Source organism: Lathamus discolor, chromosome 12, assembly GCF_037157495.1.
Source record: "Lathamus discolor isolate bLatDis1 chromosome 12, bLatDis1.hap1, whole genome shotgun sequence".
Lineage (NCBI taxonomy): Eukaryota > Metazoa > Chordata > Aves > Psittaciformes > Psittacidae > Lathamus > Lathamus discolor.
The window spans coordinates 13,672,198-13,695,065 of record NC_088895.1 but is presented as its reverse complement, the minus strand read 5'-3'; the positions used below and the strand labels follow the sequence as shown (position 1 = coordinate 13,695,065).

General features: G+C 50.7%; 3 protein-coding genes across 5 annotated transcripts; 2 read left to right on the top strand and 1 right to left on the bottom strand.

Moving 5' to 3' along the window:
* Window positions 1-682: 682 nt before the first annotated feature.
* Window positions 683-3,765, top strand: TMEM119 (transmembrane protein 119). Of its 2 annotated transcripts, none has more exons than XM_065692965.1 (2): window positions 683-851; window positions 2,469-3,765. In XM_065692965.1, exons 1-2 carry the CDS (start codon window positions 698-700, stop codon window positions 3,161-3,163), a joined length of 849 nt encoding a protein of 282 aa, XP_065549037.1. In that variant the 5' UTR covers window positions 683-697; the 3' UTR covers window positions 3,164-3,765. The 2 variants fall into 2 exon arrangements, with proteins under 2 accessions (XP_065549037.1, XP_065549038.1); XM_065692966.1 differs by having other exon boundaries at window positions 849-910.
* Window positions 3,766-4,984: 1,219 nt separating this feature from the next.
* ISCU (iron-sulfur cluster assembly enzyme) lies at window positions 4,985-7,066 on the bottom strand. The gene is made up of 5 exons (XM_065692967.1): window positions 6,956-7,066; window positions 6,756-6,869; window positions 6,425-6,535; window positions 5,784-5,862; window positions 4,985-5,504 (listed from the first exon to the last, which is right to left on the bottom strand). The coding sequence occupies exons 1-5, from the start codon at window positions 7,040-7,042 to the stop codon at window positions 5,407-5,409; spliced, it is 489 nt and encodes a 162-aa protein (XP_065549039.1). The 5' UTR covers window positions 7,043-7,066; the 3' UTR covers window positions 4,985-5,406.
* A 285-nt stretch (window positions 7,067-7,351) lies between these two features.
* SART3 (spliceosome associated factor 3, U4/U6 recycling protein) lies at window positions 7,352-22,748 on the top strand. 2 transcript variants are annotated; one of them, XM_065692960.1, is made up of 19 exons: window positions 7,352-7,828; window positions 8,650-8,776; window positions 10,433-10,537; window positions 11,761-11,945; window positions 12,620-12,725; window positions 13,436-13,560; window positions 13,860-14,015; window positions 15,122-15,260; window positions 15,673-15,780; window positions 16,169-16,246; window positions 16,450-16,508; window positions 17,230-17,339; window positions 17,594-17,706; window positions 18,093-18,169; window positions 18,545-18,713; window positions 19,417-19,859; window positions 20,096-20,248; window positions 20,935-21,122; window positions 21,693-22,748. In XM_065692960.1, the coding sequence occupies exons 1-19, from the start codon at window positions 7,652-7,654 to the stop codon at window positions 21,871-21,873; spliced, it is 2,799 nt and encodes a 932-aa protein (XP_065549032.1). In that variant the 5' UTR covers window positions 7,352-7,651; the 3' UTR covers window positions 21,874-22,748. The 2 variants fall into 2 exon arrangements, with proteins under 2 accessions (XP_065549032.1, XP_065549033.1); XM_065692961.1 differs by having other exon boundaries at window positions 7,353-7,828; window positions 19,420-19,859.
* Window positions 22,749-22,868: the final 120 nt, after the last annotated feature.

Here is a 22,868-nt window from a genome sequence, read left to right as displayed (position 1 = left end):
GCATGGAACCGTCCCAGGGGGTGGTTTTCTGCACACACCCCCCCCCCCCCCCGCACCCCGAGGGGGTTGTTCCGGAGCATTTCCAGGCTGGGATGTTTAGGAAAGGGTCTGCAATCAAGCAGGGGGTTCCAAGCCCTGTTTGCCCCCACTTCACACTGACAGCCTTCAGTAACAGCAGGGCACCAAGCCTGACACCCCCCCCCCTCCCCCCCAGACCTCTGGTGCTCCGTGCCCAGGCAGGGTCTGGGGGTGCAGGGATGGCTCCAGCTCTGTGCTGGGGTGGTGAGGGGCAGAGGAGCACAGCAAAAGGCAGTGAGGTGGGGGCCATGCTTGCTCCCAGCATGGCATCACTGGGAGCAATGGCATTTTGGGGGTGCCAGCACCACTGGGTCTATGTCCTGCCATAGAGGCTCAGCCACGTGGCCAGGGAATGGGGCTTTATCTGCACCCCCATGGACAAAACCACCTTTGCACCCCCCCCCCCCCCATGGCTGTGACCCCCATCCCCACTTGCACCCTAAAAGTGGCCCCTTCCAGCAGTGCCGTGATGGTGATGGGGGGCACTGGGGCTCCCCCCTTTCCTCACAAGGCAAGAGCCCAAGAAGCCCCCCCAGCCCCAGCTGGGTTTCATCTGGGAGGGGGCCGGGGGCCGCTGCCCCTCCCCGGCCTCCCACATTCCCTCCCCAAACCAGCCCTAATGAGAACAAGCTGGGCCCGGGCAGCACAGGAAGGGGAGGAGGAGGAGGAGAAGGAGGCGGCTCCATCCCGGAGGCAGCCGGAGGGGTGCGAGGTGAGCGGGACAGACCCCGGCCTCTCGGCTCCCTCCTGCCAGCGCGGTGCCTGCGGACGAGGTGAGGTCCCACCGGCAGCACCAGCCTCGTCCCAAGCCTTGGGGTGGCTCCGAAGCAGGGTGCGGGATGCTCCATGGTTTGGGAGCTGGGGCGAGGGCTGGGCATGGTCCCTGCGCTGGGATGCGGGATGCAGGATGGAGCTGTGCGGAGCCGGGCTCGGTGCGGGGGGTTCTGTGCCTGGGCAATGTGGGAACTGTGGATTTCCTGAGTGTTTTGGGAGGAAAGGGAAGCAGGAATTGCCTGCGCCTGGCCGAGCTGAGTGCAGGGACGTGCTGTGGGTCTGGGGGTGCATGAGGATGGGATGGGGATGGAGGGGCAGCAACAGGCCCTGTGCTTGGCACTGATTTGGGCTTTAGGCAGCCCCTCTGTGGCCGTTAACATCTTACTAATAGCAAGTTATTGCCTTCACCTTCCCGGGACCCCATCGCAGCTGAGGGGCCCCTCTCTGCAATGGGGGAGGATGAAGGGGCTCATCCTGGCCCCCCAAACCCCTTGGTGCTGCTGCTGTAACCGCAGTGAGCCCAGAGCCTGCGGTGAGCTGGGGGGGTCCGGGGGCTCCTCCTGCCACTGCTGCCGCTTGTCTGCTCTGGTTTAATGCAAACCAGATCCTGCAGCCGGGAAGGAGCCCAGGAGCTGAGTCCCGGTGGGGGGATCCCTCCTGGTGGGGTTGGTTTGGGGAGAAACGGGAAGTGGTTGGGATTTAGGGGGCCTGAGGTTGCGGGCATTGTCCTGGGGGGTCCCTGCTGATGGTCCCTGGGAAGTGGATTGTGGGGCCGGGGTGGGGGGGGAGCTTTGGGAATGGCTCGATGGCATTACGTGGCGCGGCACAGCTGGAATGTGCTGCCGTCCCTCGGGAATGTGCCATGGTGGCCACGGGGTGGTTGTACCCCACTTCCAAACCCCGATGGGGTGCAGAGACCAGCTGGGGGCTCATCCCAGCTCTTTGGTTTGAGCTGCGTGTGGGGATGGGAAACGCTTATCCCATGTCCTACAATGTGCACAGAGCAGATCCAGCCCCATCCACAACAATGAGGGGATGGAGCTGTCCTGCACCCTGATGCTCGGACCAGGGACCCCCTCTGCCCACTGCACCCCAGCTCCAGATCTGCCCCTTTGCAACGGCTCTGGAGGATCCCAAGCCCCATCCCGTCACTGGGATCAAACCGCCACCAGCCTATTTTTAGCCACCCTCAAGCTGGGAATCGTTTGTAACGGTCTGCGTTGGGACGAGCCGTTGGGAAATGCCTCTTGCGCCGCGGCCGCCCCTCTGCAGCGCCGCCTGTGTCAGAGTTTCCACTGGAAACCTCCATGTGTCAGGAATTCTCTAATCGGCCGCTGTCTGAAGCCGGCTGTTGGCAGCATCCCCCAGCCTTGAGCAATGCAACCCAGCTGCTTCCCATCTATTTTTGTAGTGCTCCGTTGCAAAACAAACGCAGCCCCTTGCTCGGCAGCCGGGCGAGGAGGCTGGGATGGCGGGCTGCTTTCCCTAAGGGAATCCGGATGGGTGAACAACGGAGCCGGGGCTTGGATGCTTGTGCTGGTCCCTTGCGATGGGTGCTCCATGGGGCCTGCTCCATTGGCGTGTTAACGTGTCGCCCTCCCCTCTGCATCCCGCAGGACGCTGTGGGAGCACCAGGGACATGGCGACGGGTGCGTGGCTGATGATGCTGCTGGTGGTGGTGGCCTCGGCACACTCGGCAGCACCCCGGCACATTGCGGTGCTGCCCGATGCCGGGGGCAGCGGGGACGGTGAGGAGGTCTCAGCCGCGCCACCCATCCTCTATGTGACACCGGGGACCGGCCCGACAGCGGGGGATGTGGTGGGGACCACGGTGACCAACAGCTCAGCGCCGCGCGGCGTGCTGGATGGGCTGGTGGCTGTCTTCAAGGAGTACCTGCTGCTGGTGGTGGTGGTGGGCTCGCTGGCCTTCGTCCTCCTCTTCATCATCTGCGCCGCTGTCATCGTCCGGCAGAAGCACAAGGCGTCAGCGTACTACCCGTCCTCCTTCCCCAAGAAGAAGTACGTGGATGAGCGGGACAAGGTGGGGGGACCCCGCGCCTTCAATGAGGTGCCTGATAAAGACCCCGGTGCTGAGGAGCAGCTCGACTGTGGGCAGCAGCTGCAGGCAGACATCCTCGCTGCAGCCCAGAGCCTCAAATCCCCCTCCAAGGCACCGCTGGCCAACGGGGGCCATAAGGAGGAAGAGGAAGGAGGCAAGAAGATGACCCCATGTGCTGAGGATGCAGCGGGTGCAACGGATGGAGCCCCTGATGCACCCCGGGATGGTCCCACAGCCCCTACTGGCAACTAGGGCAGGGACCCGGTCCTGGGTGATCCAGGAGCCGCTGGCTCGTGGGATCCCTGTGGGCCCACGATGGACATGGTGGTGCTTTGCTGCTCCGTGTGTACGTGGTGGCTCGAGGAAGCCCCGATGAAGCCTCCGCTCCCTGCCTCACTCCTTGGCAAAGCCCTGGGGGTCTCTGGTGCTTCTCCATCAGCCCCATTGCTCCGGCTGCCCAAGGGGCTTCCCCCACCCAGCTCCAGCTCGTCTCCCCCTTGAGCTCTCTCCTAAATGTTATTTTACTACTTAGAAGCATCCTGATCTGATCCAGGAGCTGATCCCTCTGGATAGAGGTGTGGGACCATGGCTGGGGCAGGGGCGTGTGTCTGTGCAGCTCCCTCTGTATCCCCACGGATCAGGGCAGGGACTCACCATGACCTTGGGCACCATGGGCTGGCTTTGCTGATGGCTGTGGCAACCTTGGCCATCCTTGCCCACCTAAAGGGAGAGGATTTAGCAGTAAGGACCCATCCTTTGATTTCAGTGCCCCAGTGCTGTGACAGCCCAGAGCCCAGCTGGATCTTTGCCTCCTTAACCCCTTCAGCTAACAATAAAGACGTTTCCTACGCAGATTCTCCTCTCCTGTGTGTTTGTGCAGCATGGCCAAGGCGCAGTCCCTGCCTCTGCTCCATCAGGGCTCTCCCTGGATCTTGCTGGTGTTCGGATGCAGCCGGTTGTGGCCCACGTGTGCCCCCCAGAGCCTGGAAGGCACCACCAGCGCTGTGGGGTGAAGCCCTTGGAGCCAGGGATGAGCTCTTATCACCCATGCCATCTGCACCCTGACGTGCTGCTTCTGGGAAACTCTTATCTCGTGCCCCACAGCCAAGGGTGGGGGAGCTGCGTTGCTTGGCACTGGAACAGGGCTGGAGCAGGGAGGGCAACGTGGGGTGAAGGGAGGGGTTTCTGCCTCCAAAGCAGCACATCCCTGTGTCCCTGTATCCCATGGGGCAGTTTGGGATGTCCCAGCATCAGGATGACCCCTTTGGAAGGGTGTGTGCTTTGTCACAGGGCTCTCGCAGGCACAATGAGCTGATTCGGCCCCAAAGTGGACGTGGGTGGCTGAAGTTTCCCTGAGTTTTTGGTTTTGAACTGGAAAACCACAGGACCATTCCCAGGGAATGAGGCACATTCCTGCTGCAGGAGACAAGGCCAGCGGCCGGTGCATGGCGTGGTGCTGAACTGAGGTAAGGACAGGCTTGTGAGAGACAAAGCACAGCAGCAACAGCCCCCGGCCTGTGCTGCATTAAAACAAAACTGTGGACAGAGACAGCAAAATGAGCTGCCCGTTATTAAACGTGGTTTTTCCATGTTTTTAGCTGAGATTTCATTGAATTCCAGCCTGGTTTGGGTTGAAGGCACCTTGAAGCTCATCCAGTTCCAACCCCTGCCATGGGCAGGGACACCTTCCACTAGCCCAGGTTGCTCCAAGCCCCATTCAAGCTGGCCTTAAGCCACTGGTTTTTGGGTGGTTTAAAGTCTCCAGAGCAGGCAAAGTCCTGAAATGTGTTTTCTGTTTGTTTTGGGAATCTCTGGGAATGCTCCTCTGGAACACGAGCAGCCACCACCAGAAGGCAGAGCTGAGCACACGGAGCTGCAGAGCGGGGTTTAACCCACAAAACCTTTAGCTTTCAAACGCTGTGTGCTCCCAGGGGGACAGCTCAAACAGTGGGAATAGTCTGGGAAGGCTCAGCAGGGACGTAAAGGCATTCCCAGAGGGCACAGACCGACCCTGCCAGCCCAGAGAGGAGGGACTTGCACTCAGATTGTGAAATGAAACTCAAGACACCGCTGTAGTCTGTGGCAGATGAACCACCCCGTGTTTGTACACACAGACCTCCAGTTCTTACAGAAAGAATAAAACCAAGGCAACGTTTCCCACTAATTCCAGTGAAATATTAGGCAAAACTCTACATCTTCCAAGGAAAAAGTGCAGCCCTTCGAGTACCGGAACAGGAGGAATTTCCCTCCAGGATGAAGCCGCCGGTGAGCAGCCTTCTTCACTCCACCAAGGGGAGTCGTGACAGGACAGAGGCTGCTGAACCACCCACCTCCATCGTGCAAGCACAGGAGTGGCCGTCCACACACCTCCAGCGACACGGTGTGCGTAAGTTGTGCGTATCTTACAGCTTGCTTTAGTAGTGAGCAGGATCCTACTAATCTAAAGTAATTGCACTGCAAAAGGAAGTGGAATGAGAACAAGCTTTACAGTCAGTTTAGGCGTTGTTTGCTTTCTTCTCTGACACTTCTTTGTTCGAATCCTGCTTCAACTTGTAGTCAGCCAAGGCAGCCCTGATGGCGTCTTCAGCCAGCACTAAAACCAAAACAAGTATTTCAAGGACAGGAGAAAGGCATTTTAAACAAAATGTGCTGTAAGAACAGTACTGCAGGCAGCACCAGTCCGAATGTGAGCATTCGCTATCAGTCTGCTGAGCTGCAGAGTCCACAAGACGCGAAAGCTCATAAAATGACCCTGAAACCACAACACAAGTTTCCCTCATGGCCACATTCCAAAGCCTTTGTTCTACTCCCACAGTCTCACTGTCAAACACAAGCTGGTGTTTGAACCCTCACCAACTGGTCCTTTACTTACTGGAGCAGTGCAGTTTGACAGGAGGAAGGCAGAGCTCTTTGGCAATATCCGTGTTCTTGATTTTCAATGCTTCATCAACCTGAAATGCAATTAGCGAGTGGTCAGCGGCCACGTGAGCTACACCACCAGCTACAAAGGCATTTGCTCAGAGTGCTTTAGTGCTCTAACGCCTCAAAGCCAACAGAATCCACAGGGAAGAAGATCTCAAGTAAGTATGCTGGAATCAAGGAACATCCCAGTGGTGGGAATGAACCAAAGCACACCAGTGTCAGACTGGTGCCAGATGGGCAGCTCTAAGTCTCTTTATCTTTTATCATAACAGGGAAGTGTATTTCTTGTCTGGCAGAAAGGGAGCTCTGAAGATGATCCGTAATTACACTTTCTCCCAGAGCCTGCAATCACCGTGTTTCTCTTGTTGCATATGACACAAATGACTTCCCTGCACATTAATGGATATTCTTGGAAAAGGCAACTATTGCCCTAGAAGTCAGGCCACTGACAGGGTCACCAGTCCCTGCTTCCTAAGCTACTGCACGCAATCAGTACTGCGATTCCCAGCTGCTGTTTCCTATAGCCCCAACACAGGCAGCTCCGAAGGCTTTCCCTGCTGTCACCCCTGACTCCAGCAGCCGCTTCCTCACCGTTTTCCCTTTGACCCACTCCGTTGCCAGTGAACTCGATGCAATCGCTGACCCACAACCGAAGGTTTTGAAACGGGCATCCACGATCCTCCCGTTCTCATCCACTTCCACCTGAGAGAGAGTTGATGGTACCTCAGTATCTAGCTCAGCACCACTGGGCACCCCGGAGCGCCCCTCACTGACCCAGCGCCCTCAGGAGCCGGACGGGGCCTGCAGGGCCCCAGGGGACATTTGAGGGCGGGGAGGGAAAGGCCTCGCTGCACCCCTGAGGGGACAGGGCATGGATCCGGCCCTCACACCAGCCCTTAGTACCCCCGTCCCCGGTGCCAACCTGCAGCTTCATGACATCCCCGCACGCCGGGGCGCCCACCAGGCCGGTGCCCACGTTCTTGGCGTTGCGGTCGAGGGAGCCGACATTGCGCGGGTTCTCGTAGTGATCCACCACCTGCGGGGACACCGCGTCAGCCAACGGCCTGTCCCCGTGTCCCCGCACGTCCCCCCCCGGGGCTCTCCTGGCCCCCCGGCCCTCACCTTCTTGTGGTAGCCCAGCCTGGCCGCCGCCTCCGCCCCGCGGCCCGGCCGCAGCAGCGCCGCCCCCGCCGCCCTCAGCGCCGCCATCTTGCACCTGGAAGGGGCGGGGCCCCGCCGCGCCCTTATATAGCCTCGCACGCTGCGGCCACGCCCCCTTCGCTGTGGCTACGCCCCCCACTCCCCGCTGCAGCCTCAGGCCTGGCGCTGCCGCAGCTTCACCCCTAGCGCGGTGAAAAGGAGGCGAATGCTAAAAGCCTCCTAACAACGGACAGCGCTGTAGTCTGCCGCTAAAGCGAGCGACAAACGTAGCTTGCAGTCGCGACACCGTTCGTTATCGCGACACTGTTCCTATCGCAACATCCGGTGCATGTGCGGAGCCGCGGCGGCCACGCTCAATATGGCGGAAGAGCGGCGCCGTGCACGCTTCAGACCTTCACGGAGGCCCCCTGACTGCCAGGCCCTGAGATGCCCGCGGCGCTGCCTGCGCCTCAGCCGGAAAGGTGAGGGGTCCGGCCCCCTCGGTGCTCGCTGCAGCTCGGTCCCGGTGCGCAGCCGAGAGCAGGATGGTGCGGGAAGAGTTTCGGTCCTCTTCTCGCAGCGCTCGCCGGGTGGCGGTGCGCGGCGGTGGGGCAGGCGCGGCGCGGACAGCCCCGTCGCACGGCGGAGCGCGGCTGGCTGCGGAGCGAGCTGCATAAGATGGCGGCGGCGGGAGCTGAGGCGGTGGTGGCGGAGGAGGAGGAGGAGAAGCGGCTGCCGGAGGGCGACCCCGAGTCGGGCGGGGACTCGGAGGACGAGGGAGACTCGGACTCGTCCGGTGATGGCGAAGACGAGGAGAAGGAGAACGAGGCCGAGATCCAGCGGCTGGAGGAGCAGGTGGGGCCGGCGGCGGCGGCGTGGGGAGGGGGCGGCGGCGGCAGCGCGGCCTCCGCCCGGGCCCAGCCCTCACCCCGGGGGAAGCGGCGCTGGGCCGGGCCCGGCGCTCCTCACCCGCCCGCGTTGCTACGAGAGACGCGTCCGTCCGGGCGCCGTGGGGAGGGCTCGGTTCTCGGCCTCCCCTCCCGGGGACCCGGCCGGTGCTTCTCTTTGTGGCTGCCCGCTGGGGCAGCGCGGCCGGAGCGGGGGAGGATCCGCGGCTGCTCCTGGGGATTGGGGCTGGCAGTTCGCAGGGAGCGAGTGTTGGGAGTTTGAAGTGGAAACTGAGCGCTTTGGGGTTGTTTTTAGAGGGAAGCCGGAGAGGAGAGCCCGCGTGGGTAGCTTGTGCTCAATGAGAACCCCTTAGCTAGCTGTCCCTTTGTTTGCTGTATCACCTTTAAAGGAACTAACGCACGTTTAGCACTGTTGGAAGATGCTTTTTAAGTTTTCCACTTCTGGGTTTGTTTCTGCAGGTGCTGGCATTTGCACTGCTGGGCACTAACCTTTAGAGCTTAGCGCCGTAAGCTGAGCTCAAGGTTAACTTTAAAGCTCTGTTAAAGGGGGGAAGGGTTTGTTATAAATGCCTGCTTGTGACCTGAAAGCATCTTGTAAGCAACAGTGGCGTTTGGTGCAGCTCTGTGTAGAGCTGTGTTACACAGCCACGATGAGACCTGTGCTCCCCAAAGGAGAGTGTGAGGTTCTGTTCTGAGTGTTTTCAGGCTTATTTGCCATGGCCATCGCTCAGCAGTGCTTTTAATGTAGTATTTTCTCTTGTTCCAAAGCTCTCCATCAATGCTTTTGACTATAACTGTCACCTGGACCTGATAAAGCTGCTCCGCCAGGAGGGAGAGCTGGTGAAGCTCCGAAGGGCTCGGCAGAAGATGAGTGAACTCTTCCCACTTACCGAAGGTACAGAGCGCTTTCTGCTCGTGTTGCCCCTGATGCAGCTTTAGCATTGTCTGTGTACAATGCTGTTTCAGCAGGGAGATCATGTATATTTGTGTCAGGCGTCAACAACGTTGTTCCAGCCTGGAGAAACCGAAAAGGGTGGATTTAGAATCATAGAATCATAGAATAGTTCGGGTTGGAAAGGACCTCAAGATCATCCAATTCCAACCCCCCTGCCATGGGCAGGGACACCTCTCACTAAACCATCCCACCCAAGGTTTCATCCAACCTGGCCTTGAGCACTGCCAGGGATGGAGCACTCACAACCTCTCTGGGCAACCCATTCCAGTGCCTCACCACCCTAACAGGAAAGAATTTCCTCCTTAGATCCAATCTAAACTTCCCCTCTTTCAGTTTTAACCCATTACCCCTTGTCCTGTCACTACAGTCCCTGACGAAGAGTCCCTCCCCAGCATCCCTATAGACCCCCTTCAGGTACTGGAAGCTGCTCTGAGGTCTCCACGCAGCCTTCTCTTCTCCAGGCTGAACAGCCCCAACTTCCTCAGCCTGTCTTCATACGGGAGGTGCTCCAGTCCCTGATCATCCTCGTGGCCTCCCCTGGACTTGTTCCAGCAGTTCCATGTCCTTTTTATGTTGAGGACACCAGAACTGCACCCAATGCTCCAGGTGAGGTCTCACAAGAGCAGAGTAGAGGGGCAGGATCACCTCCTTTGACCTGCTGGTCACGCTCCTTTCGATGCAGCCCAGAATACGGTTGGCTTTCTGGGCTGTGAGCGCACACTTTGAATGATGTTAATGGCCCGAACTGAGCTTGGCTTCTGGCATATGAAGGGTAATGGGTCTGTTGCAGGGATTTGAGCTTTTTCCACCAGCACCTGCCCTGTCCCCTGCCAGAGGCTGCTGCAGTGGTGTGGGACTGGAGGGAGGGTGTTTGTGCCCATCTACTCCAGCCTCTGGTCTGCCTGTTTGCTGGGTGCTCCTGCCAGGATGTGACCTGCTGTTGCCTGGGGACAGGCGGACGTCTGCTTGTGCTGCCTCTGCTGAAGGGGTAATGCACCAGTGGGATGGCAGCACTGAACCAGCTCCCCTCACTCAGTGAATATGACTTGAGCCCAGACAAACTCCTCCGCAAGTGAGATTGCAGTCAAGCAGCAAAGAAAACACAGTGGTGGTGGGTGCTGTGGGTGGGCCTTGAAGTGGGTGTTTCTTTACTCATATATGAGACAGGGTGAATATTGCAGAGGCTGCTCTGCCCCGGTGCTTTTAACCTTGGCAAGGGAAGGTTTCCTTCTGTGCAGGTGGGCACTTGCAGCCTCTGAAGCTGTTGACTGCTTCTTGTCAAAGTTGTGTCTCTGGCTGCCTCTTGGGTTGCTGCTATGCACTGACCTGCCCAAAATGCTGAGAAGTTGCTGCTTGCAACTCCTGCTCTCTTTAAATATGAGTGTGCCTGTTTAGTGCCAATTTGAGAAGGTCTCTACCAAACCCCTCTTTTAGATTAATGGTGAGGAGTTGTGCAGACTGAAGCTGTGCTCTGCCTTGGCTCTCTCTTCATTTTTAACTCTGTTACTCTAAACTCTCGTAAGAAAAACCTCGACAAATGGATTGAAGTTGTTCTTTCTGACTGCTGGTGATGGATCCTGAACTTCTTCCTTTCAGAGATCTGGCTGGACTGGTTGAAGGACGAGATAAAAATGGCTTCTGAAAGCTCGGAGCGAGAGAAGGTTTACGAGCTCTTTGAGAGAGCTGTGAAAGACTACATCTGTAAGTTGATGAGACGCTATCAAATGTATCGTGTTGCCTTCAGGTTAGAGCTTGTTTTTCTTAGGAAAGCTTTTTCCTTCTGTTATAATGCAGAAATTGGATCAAAAACAGTGTGACGTGATGCTCAGCTTTTATGAAGTGTCGGAGTTAAGGCCAGTCAAGGGCAATGCTTTAAGTGCCACTGCAGTCCTTAAAGTCTCCTGAGCCATTGTTGTAAAAGGCTTTAAATGCATATTTTGCCCTCCTCTCATCTCTCAAAGCTGCAGGTGTTACTCTCACTCAAGTGATGCTTTCTCTGCTACCCATTAGGAATTCTTTAGCTCTTTCTTTGAGGAAAGTGAATGCTTTCAAAAGGTTCATTTCTTTTCCTGTCTCTGTGTTGGTTGGCAGTGTCTTTACTGCCACTTCCACTACGTGACAGCTCTTTCAGAGCAGCTTATAATTACTGTCTGGGAGCCAGTGTTCTTGAAGCCATGCTGTGGGACCAGCTCTGATCATCCCTGGCAAAAGCCAGGGGAGTTCATGGTGTCTCATCTCTCTGTCAGGAGCTTAAAACTTGTACCTTAAAGCACTGAGTAACTGTGTGCTCTTTGGGGATTGTGGTGGAAACATGAAGCCTGAAGAAACAGAGAGGGCTTGGTACCATCCAGGTAAATCCATTGCAGGCAAAATGTCACATCAGAGCACTGACAGAGCTGCCCTCACAGAGTGTTGGTGATGCTTCAGGAAGGAGGAATGAAGAGCTGAGAGGTGATATCCTCTGGCTCTGCTCTATGGATTGCCCTTGGGGATTGGAAGGTCTTCTTCTGGAGCCTGAGATGTGCAATCCTAATGTCTCTTCGTTGCATGGTCTCTACTGCAGGTCCCTGAACCTGGTTTACCCAAGGACTGCCATAGGCAGGAGAGGTGCCAGACAGCTGATGCTGTTGTAGCACCTCCCTCTCACCTTCATGGTTATGCTGCTAAAGCAGTTGCTGAACAAGTGAGGGCCGAAGCCTGCAAAGAGAATAAGGGCCTACTTTAATCTGAGTTGTTAGTCCCAGCTCTGCACAATGTGCTCAAGAGGAGTGAAGCTGCTGTTGGGGGGTGTCTTGATTCATCTCTCTCTGATGCAGCTTGTGTACCAGACGTGGCATATGGGAGTCAGTAGGTGTTGGTAGCAACTGCAAGAATGACTTTATTCAGAAGAAAACTCTTACTTTGTTTCTCCTGACTTTATTTAGGTCCTGAAATTTGGTTGGAATATGCCCAGTATTCAATTGGTGGCATTGGCCAGGAAGGAGGAATCGAGAGAGTTCGCTCCATCTTTGAGAGGGCACTGACTGCAGTGGGGCTGCATGTGACAAAGGGCACTGCGCTGTGGGAAGCGTACCGGGAGTTTGAGAATGCCATCCTGGAAACAGCACAGGTAAGGCCAGGCTCCTGCAAGAAACAAGCTGTATTGTGGTGTCTGAAGTGGGCTTGAGCCCCTTCATCAGTCTCCACTGAGAAAAGAGGCTGTAATGTCACACAGTTGGTTTCTCTTCGGCTGTACAAACTGACCCTTTGGTTTGGGAAGAGTGTTGTGTGTGTTTAGTCGAGTAATGGATTTGTGTTTAAATAAGATCATAACATCTCGTATCCAGAAGCAAAGTGCCACTCTGCTGCTTTAGCTTGAACTGACAAGAAGAGCTCTGAACTGACCAGCTTCATTATTAAACAGTGTTGCTGCCAGTCAGTATTCCTGCACATAGCCATGTTTATGCTTCCAGACTTGTTTTCTACTTCAGCTTTTAACTCGTTCCTTATTTCACACTTTTGGGGACTTTGGCTGATAATGTGTTATCCCTGGAATGTTCAGTTCTGCTCTCTCTGCAAAAGATGCCTTTAGAAGATGACCAGAATGTGAAATTTATGGTTTTGTACCATGTAAGAGAAGGAAGTTAAAAGATGTCCTTGCCTACAATAGGGTGGCTGTGTGTGTTCTTCAAGAATCAAGTAGTCATTTGGAGCCCTGATCCCCCAACTCATAACCAATACCCCATAATATTCACCAGCTCCGGCTTGAGAGAACTGATTAAACTTCAATCCTTTTGCTTGTAGCCAGCTCCTGGCAGTGTTCCATCTCCTGAGCAGCAGCAGATGCTCTGCAGCCAGCTTGAGAAGATCCACACGCTGTTCAGGCGCCAGCTGGGGATCCCACTGTTGGGTAAGAGCTGCTGAGGTGGGGTGGAGAAGCTGTTACACTCATCCAGGCTTTAGTCCTGGTTATTCTTTTGGTAGAGCCACACAAACTCCAGCTGTAAGATTTGTATATTCTTTAATCAATGGCGTTGGCCTGTGTTTAGGGCCTCTTGAATGATGCATGGATCCCTTTTGTTCAGAAATACTCTTACTCATTGAAACAGCTTCTCTGTTTCTTCAATATGTAATTTGAGGCTATTTAAAGTATGAGCAATGAGTATAAAACATAGGAATGAGGAATTCAGCTGTGGTGATCTCTACACAAGAACCTCGGTTGGGAGTAGTACACGCTGACAGCTGGATTGTTGATATCGTCCCCTTTCTAATTCGTATTTTAAACTCCTTAAATCTCTTGCTGATTTGTTTATAGGAGAAAGGTAAGTACTTCTTCATTAGCGCATTGAAAGAATTTGGGTTCCTTTCTTTACACCTTGGGAGAATCTTGCCACTTTGGTTTTCTAAATCCAAGTCTATAGCTTTGATGTATCTTGCCCTGAGGTTCTGTTGTGTTGCACTGTGTAAGATGATCTTCCTGAACCCTGCAAGTGTTCAGTAGTGTGACAGTCAAGATTGAAAGCATAAATAAAAATACAAATATGTGTCAAACATAGCTTGAAATCTGATTATTTATTCCAATAAGTGCATTACTGATGGGTTTTTGTGTCTGTTCTATAGATATGGAGACTTCTTATGCTGAATATGAGGAGTGGTCAGAAGATCCAATCCCAGAAACAACAATAAAGAACTACAAGAAAGCTCTCCAGCAATTGGAGAAGTGCAAACCCTATGAAGAGGCACTGGTAATGTTTTACTTGCACTTATCTTTAAAAGCAAAGACTTAATTGCATGGGGATGATTCCCTTTATTCCCTAAATTGTATTGTTCTAGTCACAGAGCACCTGCCTATTGCCAGGAGGCTTTCAGCTGTGAGCAGTGTGAGACAAGAAGCCCCACAACTGGGTGGACTGGAAACTGTTGTAGCTGTTGCTTGTGTCAGGCCACCCTAAGGTGCCCAGGAGCACTCTACTCTGAGTAACAATTGAGTTGTTTGAATTGTGCTTTGGTTTAGAGTTTTTTTGTATCCCTCTTTGTTTTCCAGCTGGGTGCTGAAACACCAAAGCTGGCAGAATATCAAGCTTACATTGATTTTGAAATGAAAGCAGGTGATCCAGCTCGCATTCAGTTGATCTACGAGAGGGCTTTGGCTGAGAACTGCCTTGTGCCAGATCTCTGGGCACGTTACAATCAGTATTTGGTAAGGAACAAAACCCCAGATGTTTCCAGTTTCATTTCCCTGTGTGTGGGGTTTGGTTTTATTTTAATCTTAGTGGCTGATAAACAGAAGACCAAGTTTCACCTCAGTCCTGTCCCTTCTTTCCTGAAGAATTTAAAGTCTGATTTTCACCTTGCCTTTGGTTTCTTCCTCTTTCCAGTGGTGTGTTTATTGCTCGAATGAGCATCTGCTCTTTCTCCTTCAGCTGTGCAGAATTAAACTGGTTGTTTGCATTGAGGTTTGTGCTATATGGCAGAGTTGACTGAGTGTAGCCAGCTTTACTGTGAGCCCTGGCACTGTCTTTGGTAGCCCCTCATCCAGAGGCATTGCTTCTGAGGATGTCCCTCCTTTTCTTCCAGCTTGTATAGGCAAAGCAGTTCAGTGCTGTCTGGATCACTGGGAAGGCACAGTTAAATTAATGACAGTGCTTGTTTGAGCGATGCCAGTGCTCATGAATGGTTTATGGTGGAGAACAAAACCTAATTTACCAAGAAGCTGAAGCAAACCCAGATGTTCAGTCTATTTACATGTGGGCTGGCTAATGCAGTTTGAGAATCATGCTGAACTTGAGAGGCAGGGCTTTACATATAGACAGAAGGTTGAGCTGTTAGGAGATCAGTGTAACTTGCTACAGGAGGCTTATCTAGGCTGAGTTGCTCTGTTGTCTCACCAGCTTGAGACAGCAGGTTGTGGGTGGCTGAAGCAGGCTATGTGTACACCCTCCTTGTTTTGTATCCTTTCCTCTCCTCTTAACATATGAAGAGCAGTTGGAAATTTACTTGGTGCCTTCGTTATATTTATCTTATTGGCAGAAAATACCTAACTGGCTTGGTTAAAGCAGATGGTTAGGTATTGCAGACTGACGTGGCGTGGAGTTATTGGTTGTGTTGTTCCTGACCATATCCTTTCTGATTTGAAGGTCTTCACTGAGACTGTAGGAGTATAAACTTCAAAATACCCATCCTGTCTTGGCTTTTCAAATGTAAAAGTACTTTTTTGAGGTGTTGCTCTTCATAAGCTGGTATTTTTGTCTTGGATGGTCTCTCTGACTAACAGGAACATAAAACTTTGTTGTATGGTTATTCTAGGACCGGCAGCTGAAGGTGAAGGAATTGGTCTTGTCCGCTCATGACCGCGCTGTTAGGAACTGTCCCTGGACGGTGGGGCTGTGGATTAGGTATCTTCTGGCGATGGAGAGGCACAGAGTTGATCACAGCATTATTTCTGGTAAAGAAAGGCCATCTCAGCAAACCTTCTCTCCAGTACAGAGCTGCTTTCTGCACCCTGAATAACGTCTGACAGATGGTGGCTTGCAGAACACTGTAGGATTTGTTTTCATCCTGCTGCGGCAATCTTAAAGCTGATGAAATGTGCAGCATCGTGTTCCTAGGGCAGAGCTGCTGCTGTTGAGCAGCTTCACTTCTGAGCAAGCAATGAACGACTTCAGTAACGTTCATGCAAACTGGCTTGTAAATCCCCTTCCTAAACCCATGTACCATATACAGGAGTTACTGTATTTTCCTGTCTCCAGATACGCAAGGTGTATGGACTTCATTGCTATACATTGTAGCTTGCTAATTTTGTCAATATCTGGAAAATTAATATGTTCGTATGGCTTTTTTTCCCCATTTTCTTTCAGAAATGTTTGAAAAAGCTCTGAACGCAGGTTTTATTCAGGCAACGGACTATGTAGAAATCTGGCAGGCGTATCTTGATTACCTGAGAAGAAGGGTGGATTTTACACAAGGTACCTATGATATAGGTGTGAATAAATGTTTAATCTCTTTTCTAGGTATCTCTCTCTGGTATTGTTAAAAAATGTAACAGCTCTTTTGGTAGTTTCACATCTTTCACAAAACACATTTTCTGGCCAGTTAGTGTCTCTAAAATATATGAACTCAGTGGGTTTAAAGCAGCTCTTGCTGACAGAATAGACTGTGCTGTTGCAAAACTGCCCTCCCTTATGTTTTAGGTGCTTGATGTCTTTGTCTTTTTATTATGCATGTAGTGAGTTTTACTGAATTGATAACATTCAGGTTCCCCTTTAAAATCATTGTGGGTGATAAGGAAGAGGTTTTAGTGATGGGAGATGAAAGAATTGCTTTAAAATAACTGGATTTTCTTTCTTTCTAAAGACTCGAGTAAGGAATTGGAAGAGCTACGGTCCGCATTTGCCCGTGCTGTGGAGTATTTGAAACAAGAAGTAGAAGAGAGTAAGTAAAATCATCCAATACATTGTTTTCTCTTGTTCAAGAATAGTAAGACCAGTTCTTCCCATGATGTTTAACTTGCCCTCAAGTGTCTCAAACACTTTAAGCAGGCTACAGATACACATCTCAGGTACAATGTAGAAGTTGTCTAATAAACACTCTATTTCCGAGAGCCCTTCACAACCAGTTCTTGGTTTTATTCCCAGGATTCAGTGAAAGTGGTGATCCGTCCTGCACCATCATGCAGAACTGGGCAAGAATTGAGGTGAGGTTTCCATCTGCTCTATTTAAATTGCTAGGCTAGAGGAAATGGGTCCTTTTAAGGTTCCAGCCGCAGAATGCAAACCTCTTTTACTTTGGTGTTTTGTCTGGGTGACTTCAGTGAGTAAATCTCTCTTCTTCCACTCCTGTGTCTGGACTGATCAAGCACATAGTGTAGCTTCATGCTTGAAGAACAACATCCCAGGAAGGAAACGGCATTCTCTTTGAGAAGGTTGTCAGGACTGTTAGTGTGTTGATGCTGCTGTGACTGCAGTGTGGTACAGAAGTGTGTGAGTGCCTTGGTTTAGTGGGCTGGCCACACTGGCTTGGAACTGAGCACCGAGGCTGTAAGCTGCCTGGAATCCTGCCTAATTTGCTGCTGTCTACACCAGCTAGATTCAAACTAGTACAGATATCAATGTGCTGGTGCAGTCACTGCCTGTGAGTGGATGTTTTATTTCCTTCCTTTGCCCCAGGGCCATACAGATCAGGATAAGTCCTGTTACCTTCGTGCTGTAACTTCTTGGGGTGTAACGCATGGGATGGATTGCAAAGTCTCGGGCATTGCATTCCTCCTGGACAATGTGTGCCTGGATCTTAATGAATGACTTCCCCTTTCTATCTGTAGTGTTTTCTTGTTCTGGCGGTGGAGGGAAGGCAGGGGGGAAATGGTGCTGAATAAATAATCTGCAATCATACTGAATGCTTGGGATGTTGTGTTTCAGGCTCGCTTGTGTAACAACATGCAGAAAGCCAGAGAACTGTGGGACAACATTATGACTAAAGGAAATGCCAAATATGCTAACATGTGGCTGGAGTATTATAACCTAGAAAGGTAAGAGCTTGGCTGGCTGGGAGAGTTCGCTAGCATTTTAGTTTGCTCATCTGTGTAAGACAAGACTTGGATACTTCACATGGGTTTATATATGGTCTTGTGGTTCTTGCAGCAGCTCTGCAGTATATTTTACGCCTATTACAGCAATAATGCATAGAAGGAAGGAAAATACTTGTGTAGAGTAGTTAACTGTCCTGTCTTGTGATCTGCATGTGGGGGATTGGCTCCTTATTGCTGTGGTTTTCCTCCTGCAGAGCTCATGGTGATACTCAGCACTGCAGGAAGGCCTTGCATCGAGCTGTGCAATGCACCAGTGACTATCCAGAGCACGTCTGTGAGGTGCTGCTCACGCTGGAGCGAATAGAAGGTAACTGTAACTGTGCATCATCTGTTTTGTGTACAATGAGAGTGAATTTTGATCCAGTGCTTTGTGTTCTGGTGAAGGCTTCCTTTCTTTTCACTACTGTAGTATACACAAGTGGCTCTCCTCTTTCTTTTTCTTCTTTTCTGGCCTGACCTGCAGCCTCCTGGGTTTTTCCATGCCTTTTTAGAGTGTCATATTGTAAATGAGAGATTTCTGCTCTGCTTAGGTTTTCTTTTCTTTGAAGGCTCCTCATTATAGTTAGAATTTTTATGTGTAATGGTTAATATTAAGAAAAATCCCACAAACTCATTGACTCTTATTTTTCCAGACCTGTATTTTCAAATTAAGGGAAAGCTAAATACAAGGCTTTTTTTTCCCCTGTCCATTAGGAACTCTGGAAGACTGGGATGCAGCTGTTCAGAAAACAGAGAACAGACTAGCTCGAGTCAATGAACAAAGAGCAAAGGTCAGAACTTTCTGAGCTACCTGAGCAATTTATAGGCAATACCTGTATTAAGATCATGCTTGTCTGAATGTCAGATCTCTAATGCTGGTTCCCATGGACAGACCTGAACTGTCTTAAAGCGTTAGAGCTATTGATTTTAGTTTAAAAACTATGGTTCACCTCTTCTGACGCTTTTTATCTTTCACCTTTTGACCCTTGGATAGATACAAGAGTAACGTGCATTCCAGGGAAGCTCAAAGAGCAAACAATTGATGTGCTTTAAGTGTTGATCCTGTTAGTGCTGTGTTTAATGTTGCTGAGGAGAAACCCTCCAGGTTGAGTACTCTGGAAAATGCTTTGCTGTCACTGGAAAAACAATGTCTTGTATGTTTGTAGGCTGCTGAGAAAGAAGCTGCTCTGGCAAAGCTGGAGGAGGAGAAAGCTGAACAGCGAAAGCAGGCTCGGGCGGAAAAGAAAGCTTCCAAAAAGGCTAAAAAAGCCAGGACTGGGGACAAACGCAAAGCAGATGATGATGATGAGGGTGAATGGGGACAAGAGGAAGAAGGTAATAAAGATAAATTCAAACTTCAGACCTTTGGCAACAGGGTTGTTGGTTGTCTCCCTTCTGTTAGAGGCAGGTGAGGAAGTGGCATCGCTGGTATCTTCACAGAGCTGCTGTCTGTTCAGGGTCTCCTTCCCCTGGGAGGTCTTTGTTGTGGGAATGAAATGATAGAAAGGCTAAATGGTTTCCGAGCAACAGAAGTACATGTTTATAAGGACTTAAAGAGATTTAGGTTTTTATTATTTCAGAGAAATACTGTACCTTAAAGTCATTTTCCTGACTCATACGCTGCCAAGGCATGTGTCTATATTGGATTATTCGGTATTGGAGCAGCCTCTTGGAAGGTGGTAACAGAATATTGTAAGAGGTTACTGCCCTGGGAGTTCTTGATTTTAGGTTTTCTTCTTACTTAAATAACAGTAACCCCATTAGGTGGAGGGGAATGATATGAATCAGTAGTTGCAACTGACAGAGAAAAGGAAAGTATTCTTTTTGCTTTCATCTAAATCCTTGCTCTATTGGTCAAATAACCTCTTGTTACTCATTACTAAAAACCCGAGGGAGGTTTCTGTTTGTGTCTGTGAGACCTGTGACTGTATTTTGTGCCATTTCCAAACTGCACAGTGGTAACAGAGGACAGCGTAATTGCAATGGTGAATGAAATGGTGTAACTCTCATTAGTAAGGCTTTCAATGTCATTTGTCAGCAGAGCAGCCCAGCAAGAGACACAAGGGTGATGGTTTACTTGAAGAAGACATGGAGGTAGAAATGGGACTGTTTGGGAGAAGCGGACCTGAAAAGCCAGATCGCCCAGCAAACCAGAAGGAAAAGGCAACCACCAGTCGAAAGGACATCCCCAAGGTCTTACATGACAGCAGTAAGGATAGCGTAACTGTCTTTGTCAGCAACCTCTCCTACAACATGGCAGAGCCGGAGGTGAAACTGAAAGAGCTCTTTGAGAGCTGTGGGGAGGTGGCAGAAATCCGTCCGGTGTTCAGCAACAAGGGGACGTTCCGAGGCTATTGCTACGTGGAATTCAAGGAGGAGAAATCTGCTCTCCAGGCCCTTAGCTTGGATCGTCAAGCTGTGGAGGGGAGACCCATGTTTGTGTCTCCGTGTGTTGACAAGAACAAGCATCCAGACTTCAAGGTAGACTTCTGTTCTTTCAAGTACTAGGTTAAACAGTGGGACTGGTGTGTGTGATGAACTCATGTTGTGCTGGTTTGGAATGGTAATGTGATAATTTGGCAGTGAAACTGTTTCCTGGGAATTCTTGGTTCTTGCGTTACTTTGCCATAAATCAGGATTGGCATTGCTTTTTGGGGGTGTGATTGAAATCATTGGAGTCTTTGGTCTGCAAACTAACAGCCTCCTCCTTTCCTCAGGTGTTCAGATACAGCACTACCCTGGAGAAACACAAACTATTTATATCTGGTTTGCCATTTTCCTGCACTAAGGAAGAGCTGGAAGATGTATGTAAAGCCCATGGGAATGTGAAAGACATTCGGCTGGTCACCAACCGAGCAGGCAAACCCAAGGTAGGCTTCCTCAATGCTCTCCTAATGTAAGAAATCCTTCAGAAAGAATCTTGTCATGGAGTCTTTAGTAAGTTATTAGTAAGCCTGCAAAGAACTTGTTTTTAAGTAACTGGCTAGATTCACCTGGTGTAACTGATTCTCCTCCTACCTCCTTCAGCATCTTGAGGCTATTGTTCATACCATCTGCTACAGCAGTAGATTTGCCAGTGAGAAATTAGCCATGTCTCTCTGACAGGGATAAATGAGTCTCTAAATAAGAGACTCTAAACCAGTGGCTGCTCTGCCGAAACTCCACCTCGGCTGTGTCTGTGTTGGGCACTTCTAGTGGGTGCTGTGCTGGTGATGGTGTGCATGGGTTCTTTCATGTATTTTCTAGCTCCTGGCAGTATCTCAAGTACAGTTCCTGTTGTGTGCACACCTTGTCACACCTGCTCCCTAAGCCTTGCAGGCCACATTCTGAGCTTAGTTTGAGTTGGGATTCTGTCTAAACCACAAATAAATGTGCTTTGGATGTTATAATAGGATTAATTTCCTGTGAAACTCATGAATGAGAGTCAGTAAGTGTAGGTTGTGGGTAAGAATTCTTTTAGCTAAAGAACACTGGGTTTTCAGCCACGTTTAGGTCTGCTTGACCAAACACAGAGAAAGCAGCACTAAACCTAATGTAGGGCACCTCTTTTATTTAGGGCCTGGCCTATGTGGAATATGAAAACGAAGCTCAGGCCTCGCAGGCTGTGCTGAAAATGGATGGTCTGACAGTCAAGGAGCACGTCATCAAGGTGATGATCAGTAACCCCCCACTCCGAAAGCTGCCGGACAAGGCTGAGGCAGGCAGAGCCTCCCAGTTTGCGGTGCCACGCCAGGTCTATGGAGCGTAAGTACTGGGAAGACTGCTTGGCAATGGTGGGAAAGGGAGCACTGGGTGTATTTACATGCTAAAATATAGGCATTTAATCTGGAATAGGGAAGAACATTTAAAAGGTGCTGAACCATCAAAAACAGGGTTGCTGGATTGATGGGGGAAAGTGGATTTTTCTTCCTTATCAATAGAAACAGGTCTGTTGTGACTGAGAGTATCAGGCATTGGACATGTTTGTACCTTAGTACTACTAACTTCCATGTCCTCATGTCCTGGAGAACCAGCCATTGCTCACAGTGAGCATTCCGGTTGCTCTTCCATCTTTCAGAGTGCTACCACTACTCAGTGTTGTGTCGGATTGAGTTTCTGGGGACTGCTGGGCTGTTGTTTTATGCCAGAACTTGGGTATCCTGTTTCAAAGTGCACCCATTGAAAGCTTTGCACTACTTATTACTGAAACCACAGATGGGAGTAGTATTGAAGAGTGTTCCTCATAGCGAACAAAGTCCTTTTTGTTTCCCCAAGTTAAACCAGTACCTTCAAAGGGCACTGGGATTCTTTTAAATGTCCCTTTTTGCTCTCCAGGCGAGGGAAGGGAAGGACACAGCTTTCCATGGTGCCTCGTGCGTTGCAGCGCCAGAGTAATCCTGTGGCTAAGGCAGAGAATGGGATGGTCCAGAACTCACCAGCAGCTTCCTCTGCGCCCCCAGAGGAGCCGAAGAAGATGTCCAATGCTGACTTTGCCAAGATGCTACTGAAAAAGTGAGCAAAAAGTCTGCAATCAGCGGGTCTGGTAAAATGTGAAATGCCTTTATGGAAGCCATGTTGTGTCCTTACGCTAGCGAGGAGAGAACGCCAGTCACAATCACTTGTAAATACTGTTCTGGACTCCTGCATTCATCGAGACCAGTGTAGGATGGTACAAATCCAGTTTTTTTTCCTCTGTTTGTAAGAGCAAAGAGTTTATGCTATGTTCTGGTAAAATGGCATTATATGATTCCTCATATTGAGGGTAATGAGGGGCGGAGTGTTTCCTGTACGGGTCGGATGCCACGTCGAGTTTCAGGAATGCTTTACGGCTGTCTCTTTCGTTAAGGAACGAGATGCAATGTGAAAGCTTAGTGCTAACCTTGTCAGGCTCCACTGGTCAGCTCCGATTGTGATTGCAGTCATTCTCTCTGCCAACAAACCCATTTGCCACCCAAACACACACTCGCAGGGACATTCATCTCCTTCCATTAAGCGTGAGATGCAGACGCTCGTAACTTCACCACAATGGCCTATTTTAGTATTGGGAGAGTTTCTATACATGTGTGTATATGTATATACACCAATACACATCTCTCCTTCTTCAGTTAATGTTCTGTTCCAGTTGCCCTGTTTTTTATATTGTGTATTTGTAAAAGACATTCAGATTCATGATTTGAAGTGTCAGGAGGTAATCCTTAGAGCTGGTAACTTTTGTTTCCCATAAGCTGTACGTGCTGTTGCTGAGGACCATTTCCTTTCTTTGGGGTTGTTTTTGCTAGCTAGTTCATCAAGTCTTTTGCAGGTGGTTTCTGTATGGTTTTGTACAAATGTGAAGTGCAAGCTGACCTTTCCTGGTTTATTAAACTCAAGTTCTCAAAGGTTTTCTATAAATACTGTTGCTTTTGTTTAAATGTGGGTGTTGGAATTGCACTTATCCTCTGGCAGCTGGGTAATGCTGATGTACCTCGCCTCAGGTGCACTGAGAGACACAGTGTCACTTACTTTACCCTA

Bases quoted from the DNA above. Each gene is read 5' to 3' on its own strand.
- TMEM119 (XM_065692965.1), top strand. From the start codon at position 698: ATGAGAACAAGCTGGGCCCGGGCAGCACAGGAAGGGGAGGAGGAGGAG. The intron at 852-2,468 runs GTGAGGTCCCAC...TGCATCCCGCAG, and splicing joins GCGCGGTGCCTGCGGACGAG to GACGCTGTGGGAGCACCAGG.
- ISCU (XM_065692967.1), bottom strand. From the start codon at position 7,042: ATGGCGGCGCTGAGGGCGGCGGGGGCGGCGCTGCTGCGGCCGGGCCGC. The intron at 5,863-6,424 runs GTGAGGAAGCGG...ATTGCATTTCAG, and splicing joins AGTGGGTCAAAGGGAAAACG to GTTGATGAAGCATTGAAAAT. The intron at 5,505-5,783 runs GTAAGTAAAGGA...TTTTGGTTTTAG, and splicing joins TGTCAAACTGCACTGCTCCA to TGCTGGCTGAAGACGCCATC.
- SART3 (XM_065692960.1), top strand. From the start codon at position 7,652: ATGGCGGCGGCGGGAGCTGAGGCGGTGGTGGCGGAGGAGGAGGAGGAG. The intron at 11,946-12,619 runs GTAAGGCCAGGC...TTTTGCTTGTAG, and splicing joins CCATCCTGGAAACAGCACAG to CCAGCTCCTGGCAGTGTTCC. The intron at 14,016-15,121 runs GTAAGGAACAAA...TGGTTATTCTAG, and splicing joins CACGTTACAATCAGTATTTG to GACCGGCAGCTGAAGGTGAA.